The sequence below is a fragment of the Hypanus sabinus genome, chromosome 10 (genome assembly GCF_030144855.1).
Source record: "Hypanus sabinus isolate sHypSab1 chromosome 10, sHypSab1.hap1, whole genome shotgun sequence".
NCBI classification, from domain to species: Eukaryota; Metazoa; Chordata; class Chondrichthyes; order Myliobatiformes; family Dasyatidae; genus Hypanus; species Hypanus sabinus.
Genome location: NC_082715.1, coordinates 101,121,948 through 101,131,826, shown reverse-complemented (window position 1 = coordinate 101,131,826; position 9,879 = coordinate 101,121,948). Strand labels below are relative to the sequence as shown.

Here is a 9,879-nt window from a genome sequence, read left to right as displayed (position 1 = left end):
ATGTGTCTATACCATGTACCTGCAGTCTGAATGTGGAATTGAAATATTAATCTCATTAGTATTTCAACTGCTGATACTAAGTTCAGGGGACTGAGTTATTGTTCCCTGTTTTGCTATGTCAGCTCTGATTATAGGTTGTTTGTCCCACTCCAATCAGCAAGGAGGTTATGCAGCATCCAAGCCAGGACCACCAGACTCAGAAACTGTTACTTTCCCCAGGCAGTAAGGCTGATCAATACCTCCACAAACTAACTCCACCACTACTTTATTATTTCCTGTCAGTCACCTTATATAGAGCCTAGTGTCACTTTATGGACACACAATCAATCTATATATATAAAAGCTATCATATGTATTTATATTGATTGAGTTTGTTTTATTGTTATGTTTTTTATCTGTTGTGTGTTTTTTTGTCCTGCATCAGAACTGGGGTAACAATTACCTTGTACTCCTTTACATTTCTATATAGGAAATGACACTGAACAATCCTGAATCTAGAGTCTTAGTTTTTTTGTATTTTGGCAATTCAGTGAACTAACCTACATTACCTTCAGCATGAATTCTTTATGAACAGCAGGAACATGCCCATGGCCGTTTAGCTCAAGAAAATTCAAGTCCATGGCTGAATATCCCATGAACATTGTAACCAATCCATTGAGAATGAGCAACAAAAAAATAAACCTTAATTCAGAGCAGCACAAAAAACACTGGAGGAACTCAGCAAGTCAGGCAGCATCAATGGAGGGGAATAAACAGTTATTGTTCCAAGCTGAGACTCTTCATCAGGAATGGAAAGGAAGTGGGGGGGGGGGGGGGGAGATATCTGCAAAACCTCTGTGTTAACCCTTAATTCAGTCCCAAATTTAGCACTGTTCATAGTCTGTCACTTAATGTATGTGGATTTTAATTTATTTTAATATACAGTATATGGGTAATAAGAGAAATGCTTCATTATGTTACTTTGACTGAGGTTTGGACAACTAATCTCAGGGTGATATGATCGGTTTTTAGGTAATCACCTCAAACATCCTCCTTTCACAACGTGGCTTTGCTGCACAGGTCATGCGTTTGCCTTGCTTTTATGTTTACCATCATTCTGTCTCTTGAGCTGTCAGCATAACAGTGCAGCCATGAGCAGCAAATTAATTAGTAACACAGAAAAGCAGCAGCAGGATAAAATGATCCTAAAGCTAGAATGCTAAGAGTAACCGCGACTCCATCTGTAAAACTGTTATTACACCTATCTTAGGTTATATTTATGGCTGGTGCAGATCACAGATCTCAGTGAGGGCAAACTATGTACAGTATGTTTCTTTTAAAAAGATTATTTCAAGAGAAGGAAGATTAGGAAGTTAGATGGTCTTTGAGTTGGTAAGTACTGTTGCTATTTGGACCAGTCATATTGAAGATTTCATGTTTTGTGGCTACTCGGAAGAAGCCATTTGCCCTAAAGATATATGCCAGCTCTCATTATTTCATGCACAATGTGAACTGAAGGGTCTGTTTGTGTGTTGTATAACTCTATGAACCAATGACTCTGTGCCCCACACACTTCCCTGTAACCCTTTCTCCCCTCAACTCCTTCCCCTCAGCCCCACACTCCCCTTCCCCCAATTCTCTGCCAGCAACCCTCAGAAAGAGCAAGTTAAGTAGCTGATTCACCTACCAGCATATCTTTGGGGACATGGGAGAACCGGCATAATAACATGGAGAACATGCATACTCCACACAGTTAGCATAAAGATCGGGACTAAACCTGAGCCACTGATGCTTTGTGATGACAATGCTAACTGTTCCGCCTGTACGTGAGGCTAACTTGCAAGTTACACTCGTGCCATTTCTGGGAGTTGGGGAAGTTGCTAAGGAGAAGGAAAATCCCAAGGATTAACCAGAAACCTACACAAAATTGTTTTGGATTAGGGCAAACATCATTATTTATCAGCCAATTGCAGCAATTATTGACTGCTTAAGTTGTAATTGCATTTAAAATGAGCTCCTCGATGACAGTAGCTTTGAAGCTCAGCATTTCAAGTCAATGCAGGAGCAAAGGTGGAGCTTAAATACTTGTAGGAAATAACTAATTTGCTTCAATTTTGTTTCCCTATGAATTCTGTTTATGAGGAGAAGTAAAATGTTTTTTTTTCTCAATGTTTGTGCAAACCAGGTTTTTCAAATGTAATTACTATATCAAAATAGATACACTGTGTGCAACAAGTCATTGTGATCATGAATAAATAATCTCTTGTGGATAGAGGAATTAAATAGGGGTCTGTGGGGCATGCATAGCCTTGTGTTAATGTCACATTTGAAGTACAGCCCATCTAAGAGTAAGGTACTTCCTCAGTATGGTACTGGAGAGTGAAGTTTTACCTTGGTTCAGTCTCTGGATTGAAACTGGAACCGAAGCCTTACACAATATCTGGCAAAATGGATATGTTACTGGACTCTGGATTGCTTGTCTCATTGCAGGGAAAACGGCAGATTTCTCCCTCCACAAATTCCCACCAGTAGGGGCAGGAGGTTAATCGACTGGTTACCCATAAATAATTGAAATAACTGCAATCAATGGTATGAAACTTGGGAGAAGTGATCTCTTTTTATCAGAATTCCCCCCAGGAAATCCATTCCTTCTGACAATGTCATTCATACTCCAGAGTAGCACACTGGAAGTGTTGTATCTGTGGACTCTCTTGTATTTATATCCTGCATTCTCCATTCACATGATAGGCTTTCACTGTGCTGCTTGTGTACTCCTGCCATGCCGAATCATTTCAGAATCAGATATAATATCTCTGTCTTACATAACATGAAATCTGCTGCTTTGTGGCAGCAGTACAATACTGAACAATAGTGATGTTTAATGATGCCCATACCAAATGAATGGTAGCTTATTTCCTATGCACGTACTGACTGGATGCCAATAATTTCACTGACTCTTTTCTGGGTGCCCCTTCTGGGATTCAGCATTTCTAGCTCAGGGAAATGAAATCAGTTCTGCATGGAGACCACTGCTAACACTGTATACAGAAAAGCCCCATGGTGATTCAGCTCATTATTTTAAGATATTCATTGTAGAAGCATTCTACCCAATTTAGGCATTCATTATATGGGCATGAATTCTCATCCTGTGCTGAGATATGTTTGATTAAATTGCAAACTTTCTTTATAGATACAAGGAAATGTAATAAATTTCAGTCTTTTTGTTGTTGAAGACTGTACCAAATATGCAACTAGTCTCATCATATTGCACAGTATCGAAGTGACATGTCTGCTTTTGCGCAGTAAGGACAATTTTCATTGGCTTGGTATGGTCACTCTTATCTACCTACTGACATTTGATATCAAAAATTTATCATGGAAAGCAAAAACAGCTTCCTCTTTATCAAAATCCTCCCGCTACTTAAGTATTACGGAACAGAATCAAAATAAGTTATTTTCAAATAAGCCATCTGTTGGGAGCCCTTTACACTGTTCAGTCACATACCTACATGGCAGTGTAGCAGATAGTACAGTGCTTTACAGTAGGCAGCTGTAAGACTGGGGTTCAATTCCCATGCTGACTGTAAGGAGTTTGTACGTTTTCCCCGAGACCATGTGGGTTTCCTCCCAGTGCTCTGGTTTCCTCCCACATTCCAAAGATGTATGGTTAGGGGTAGTGACTTATGGCCATGCTATGTTGCTGCCAGAAGAGTGGCAATAGGCCAGCTGCCAAGCACAATCTTTGCTGATTTGATTGGATTTGATGCAAAGCAGACACATTTCACCAGATGTTTCGATGTACATGTGACAAATAAAGATCATCTTTAAAATCTTTCTTTAATCATCTCATACACCAAACAAGAGGACCTATATAGATTTCATCATCCTTGACATCAAAATTACTGAGTAGGTCCCATTTGTAACAAGTATGTAATATCACTGAAAATTGATATCCTTCCAGTCTTACATCAAATCCTTAGACATGACATTACTAACTTTCTTCTTTTCTTCTCTAAATCCTTCATTCCACTTTGCACTTTGCCTAAAGTAATCAAATTACTCTTATTAAAATCAACCTTCAGGATACTTTGACAGAAAAATGTATTATTTTACGTAGTTCGATGAGCGAGATGCAGAATTTTTTATAGTTGCAGGCAAGACAAGAATTTATCAGTAATAGCTTACATTTAAGGGAGCCAGTAATAAATCAAAAAGAGAATTCAGAAAAAACTTTATTTGTTTTATCCAGCAAATGGTTTGAATGTGGAACTAGGAATAGTTTAAGCAAATAGAAAGTTTAAGGGAAAGACAAATACATAATAGTAAGGTCAAAATGAAACTCTAATGGGATTAGATAGAGAAGAGTAGGATGAGAATATTTTGACTGAATATTTTGTCTTTGTGCTGCAAATATTTCATAATTCTTTGGAGAATAACTTAGGAAAATGGAGCTGAGCTTGAAGATCAGACTTGATCTTGATGAATTGCATAGCAGGCTCAAAGGACCAAATGACTTACTTCTGTTTGTAATTATTATGTAGCTCTTCACTGAGTGGTAGTACAGTGCGTCTAGCTGACTACAATGATGTGAATAATCAGTTAGGGGCAAGGAAGGGCAGGGCAGAGCAGAATTTAAGACACAATTCATGGCAAAACGTCTCCAAAGAAATCAAGCAGATTTCATTTAAACAGCACATCACACATAGCAATCTACAAAGTCTATTTAAAAACACTTTACATACTAGAGAAAATGAAACGAAAGTAAGGCGATTGAGTACTATTGCGCACTGCAAACTGCATTTCACCATAAGAATGCAGTGAGTAGAGATTATTACAGAGTAGTTCACAGAGTTATGGAGAAGTACAGCACAAAAACAGGCCTTTTGGCCCATCCAGTTCATGCCAAAACCATTTAAACTGTCTATCTCCATTGACCTGTTCTCCATACCCCAACTATCCATGTACCAAACTTCTCTTAAATATTGAAATTGACCTTGCATGAACCACTTACGCTGGCAGCTCATTCCACACTCTCTTGACCCTATGAGTGAAGAAGTTTCCTCTCATGTTCCCCTTAAATTTCTTGCCTCTTACCTTTAACCCATGGCCTCTGGTTCTGGTTCTACCCAACCTCAATGGAAAAAGCCTGCTTGCATTTACCCTATAGCAATTGACCACACCATCTGCAATCTGGCTGGGTGTTCCTATTGTACATAAAGCAACACAATAAAGAAATATATTAAAATTAAACAGTTTTAAGCTATTTCAATCTATAAAGGTTTGTGTGACTATTTTTTTATATTTCTATAATACGCGTGTTTAATAATTGCTGTTTTTCTTCATCCTAGCTTTTCCTCAGCTCATTTGCATTCTTGGAAAGACGCATAAAAACTAATCATGAAATCTCTACTGGAAGCCCTTTCAGACACAACTTTCAGGACAATTACGACAGACCTCCTTTATATTGCATCTAATGAAGTTCAATACGATGACAGTAAGTTGGACCTCAACATGACAAAAGTTGGTTATGTCACACAGAATCGGCACCCCTCCCTTGGAAAGGGCAATCCCCACCTAGAGAAAATGACATCAGGGGAGGAACTTATATCCAGTGCCAACCTCCATGATTCAGTGAATGCTAGTAACTTCCTGTACAACCAATCAATTGTGAATGATACAATAAAGTGTGGAGAAAACTTCATGGACATGGAATGCTTTATGATTCTGACCCCCAGTCAACAGATGGCAATTGCTGTATTGGCATTGACTTTGGGGACTTTCACGGTCCTAGAGAATGTATTGATTCTGTTCGTCATTATCCGATCTCGCACTCTCAGATACAAACCATCTTATCATTTTATTGGCAGCCTGGCTGTTGCTGACCTTTTGGGCAGTGTGATATTTGTATATAGTTTTGTAGATTTCCACGTGTTTCAAACGAAAGACAGCCCAAGTGTCTTCCTATTCAAACTAGGTGGCGTCACCGCTTCTTTCACTGCTTCAGTGGGTAGCCTCTTCCTGACTGCCATAGACCGATACATCTCTATACACAAGCCTCTTGCCTATAAGAGGATTGTCACACGGCCAAAGGCAGTTGTCGCTTTCACTGTCATGTGGACCATCTCTATAATAATTGCCGTCCTCCCTCTGTTGGGCTGGAACTGTAAAAAACTGAAATCTGTCTGCTCCGATATCTTCCCACTCATTGACGAGAATTACTTAATGTTCTGGATTGGTATTACTAGCGTCTTGTTGATTTTTATCATTTATGCCTATGTCTATATACTGTGGAAGGCTCACGCCCATGCTGTCCGCATGATTCAACGTGGCACCCAGAAGAGCATAATTGTCCAGGTGGCTGAAGGCACCAGGGTGCAAACTGTTCGACTTGATCAAACCCGCATGGACATCCGGCTGGCCAAGACACTTGTCCTCATCCTTGTCGTTCTCATTATCTGCTGGGGTCCTCTCCTTGCCATCATGGTGTACGATGTCTTCGGGAAAATGAACAAACTGGTAAAGACAATATTTGCCTTCTGCAGTATGCTGTGTTTGCTCAATTCAACAGTCAATCCTATTATCTATGCTCTGAGGAGCAAAGATCTGAGGCATGCTTTCCGTAGCATGTTCTGCTCCTGTAAGGGAGCTTCAGCCCAGCCACTGGAAAACAGCCTCGAGTCAGACTGCCAGCAGAAGCAAGCAAACTATCCTGGCACCATGCAAGCAGCAGCCAGGAACTGCATCAAAAGCACTGTGAAAGTAGCTCAAGTGGCCATCTCCGTCTCCACGGAGACATCAGCTGAGGCTGTGTGAATGTAGAGATATGATGATTGTTGCCGACAATAATTCTGAATGATCAAATCACATTTCTCTCAAGGTCCCTTTGAAAAAAAAGGACTCAGGCAGCATTTCCAACTGATTTGCCATAAAAAGAAAACACTTGTATTAGCTTGGAATCTGCAGCAAAAGCAATTTAGTGATTGTATTCACCCATCTGGCTCGCACACATCAAATGAGAGCCAAGCTGTTGATTTGAAGAATTTGGTTTACACTGTAATACTAAAAACAGTAGTATAAGTGGGAATATAGTAAATCTCATTATACTCCTGTTGTTTAGGACAAGTCTAAATTATTTGGAAACAGAGAGGTCCTTCTTAGATTTTCAAGTAAACTAATGTTTGTCACATGTACAACAATACTAACACTCTCTAATATTGTTGTGCTTACTGATTACAGCATGCAACTCTTATTAAGTGGTCTAGTATTGGTATCTTCAGATATGTATTCCCTCCAATATTAACATTTAAATTTTACAGATCAGAGTCTATTAAAAATGAAATAATATATTCACTGTATCCTAGAAACTAAGGTTACTTATTTCCTCCTTCTTTTGGTTATGTGGCAGATATTGACCTGCCTGATTCATTTCCATGTGCAATGCTGTATTTTGCCTGTATATAAGAGATCTTAACAAAATAAGATGCGACATAATTCCAATCACTTGCTTTTAAATATTGGATAAAGAAAATCCCAGAACCAACATAAATGTTTGTACAGCTACCTGATAATGTCATTGGGCCAAACAGAAGTCCCATTCACTCTTTACTGTTTGCCACAGATTGGTTTTGTAATCTGAATTCAGTAAAATCTTAGAAGGGAATAATACATGAAGTATGCTATCATTCAGGCAAAACTAATAAGGAGGAAATTAAATGTAAGTAAATGTGCATTCATTTAGTATTTTAGCAGTGTTTATCAAAATGTGACAATGATGGTTAGATGGTAATTTCCTTTTTAAATTTGCTCATTATTTGGCGGTAATTAATTAGGTGATTTTGAGTTCAGAGACTTTAATTGTCAGACACTGCTCTATTTCTGACATTACTTTAAGCTGCTGTTTGAAATAATATTGTATAGATATTGCCAGAATGAGTTGATATAAATAGAAAGCATGTGCTAATGAAATTACTTTTTTCTAGACTCAACTCTTGGTCCTAATGAATGCAGCACAGGTAAAGGTGATTATTATTTTTATTTATTATGATCTTTATAAATTATTGCATCATTTTTGTGAATTAAAATAAGGGTGATTTTACCCTGGAGACTATTGTCTGACCAAAAATCAGATTACGGTTTTTCACATTTTTGTAGCACTTTTTCTGCCAAACATTTTGACTCAAGCATTTATATTAAATGCCTGAATATCATACAATGCTTTAATATTAGGTGCATTCATGTTAAACAATAATTTCTAGGCCAATCTATTTTATTAACACCATATCCTGAATTCCAAGATTAAGTCACTCAATATATTAGGCCAAATGAAAATTGATACTCAAGAAATTATGTTGCCAAGTGAATTGTCTTGGGTGACATGAGACCTCCATTGAGGAAGGTTATTTAATCACGTGGAATATTTATTATTGAACCCCAATAAATTATTTCTAATATTAATAGCCTACTGCCATAATATCAATGTATAAATAACAACGCATTATACTCACTTTGGACAGTTCCTCACAACTATATATATATATATATATATATATGTATTCTATATAAGCACAATTAACATAGTGTCACATGTCCTTAAGGCTTTGTATAACATTCAGAGTTTATATGTGCTTATGATAACATGATTATGCTAGATGGGATCAGTTAGCAGACAAAGTATGAGTGTTGAAGATTGTTTAGTAATACTTTGATTATTTGAGAGGATCCATTCCAAGAAATAGTTTTAAATTTTCCGTAAAATCAGGACACCCACTTTTCCTATAGCTAGTGTAGTTACACGGTGGGTTCATGGAATGGATAGGCCTTCAGGGAAGGCACTACATTATGAAGGTAAATATTTTTAGTTATAATCATGATTTAAAATTATTATTGTTTACAATTGTAGTGTTTCATTTGAAGAAGGATATCTACCTCAGGTGCAGATATGAAAGAGCCAAGTGTTTTAAAACAGTTGCAAAACCTTTGCAGTAGACCTAAACATAAAGGGCATATTGTCTGAACACAGAAAGTGGTCTGTTTAATTCTCAGCTGAGGAAGATAGTGGAAAATATATGAGTGTGGCATGTTCACATTATTGATAAGTGTGCTCATAATTCCTAATTATGCAGCTTGCTTAAGCAATAAATAAAATATAAATCTGCAGTTATAGAATGCAGCATTTATTTAAGTGGGATCATAATTTAAGGCACAATTGGGATATTATTTAATATATCTGTACCTACACAACTCTTGGCTAAAAAAGCTAAGAAGGTGACATCATAATTCAGTGTTTCAGTAATTTCAAAGTCCTCATACAAGAAATATTTCAAGGACATCTTTTTCAAGGACTACAATCACAGCAAAATCTAGAAAGACCAATCTCTTCTTGTTAATGCTTGCTGCTGACATAGAAAGCAGAAGCTATAGAAACATATTAGTGGTTTTGTTTTGAAATCTTTCCTGTCAATAAAAATGCTCTTTTGTTTATTGACATGTTCAGCTCTTGGGTAAGACAAAGAAAGAGCAGTAGATCAATTCAACCCTTAAATAAAAATCAGAATACTGCAAATGCCATAAATCTTAAATAAAAGCAGAAAATGTGGTAATAGTTTGCAGCTCAGGAGACATCCATAGAAAAAAATAAATTAACATTTCAGGTTGAAAACCCTTCATTAGAACTTAGGAAAAATAGAAAAATAGTTTTAAAGTGCAGAATTGTTGGAGGAGAGATATATAGAACAAAGGGAATATCTTTGATAAAGTGAGGCCAGGGTTGCCATGGTGATAAGCTTATTTCTCACTAATTTTATGATTATGTCCATTTGTGCTTTATTTCTTCATCAAAGGAATTTATTTGCATTCTTTTTTCATTTTATTAAGCACTTCATCATTTTAAACACGCATCTC

General features: G+C 37.3%; 1 protein-coding gene across 2 annotated transcripts; it reads left to right on the top strand.

Annotated features, from left to right (window-relative positions):
* Positions 1-5,376: 5,376 nt before the first annotated feature.
* On the top strand, positions 5,377-6,792 carry cnr1 (cannabinoid receptor 1). 2 transcript variants are annotated; one of them, XM_059981280.1, is made up of 2 exons: positions 5,377-5,457; positions 5,542-6,792. In XM_059981280.1, exons 1-2 carry the CDS (start codon positions 5,377-5,379, stop codon positions 6,790-6,792), a joined length of 1,332 nt encoding a protein of 443 aa, XP_059837263.1. The 2 variants fall into 2 exon arrangements, with proteins under 2 accessions (XP_059837263.1, XP_059837262.1); XM_059981279.1 differs by having other exon boundaries at positions 5,377-6,792.
* Positions 6,793-9,879: the final 3,087 nt, after the last annotated feature.

Excerpts from the sequence above, each read along its gene's own strand:
- cnr1 (XM_059981279.1), top strand. The coding sequence starts at position 5,377 with ATGAAATCTCTACTGGAAGCCCTTTCAGACACAACTTTCAGGACAATT.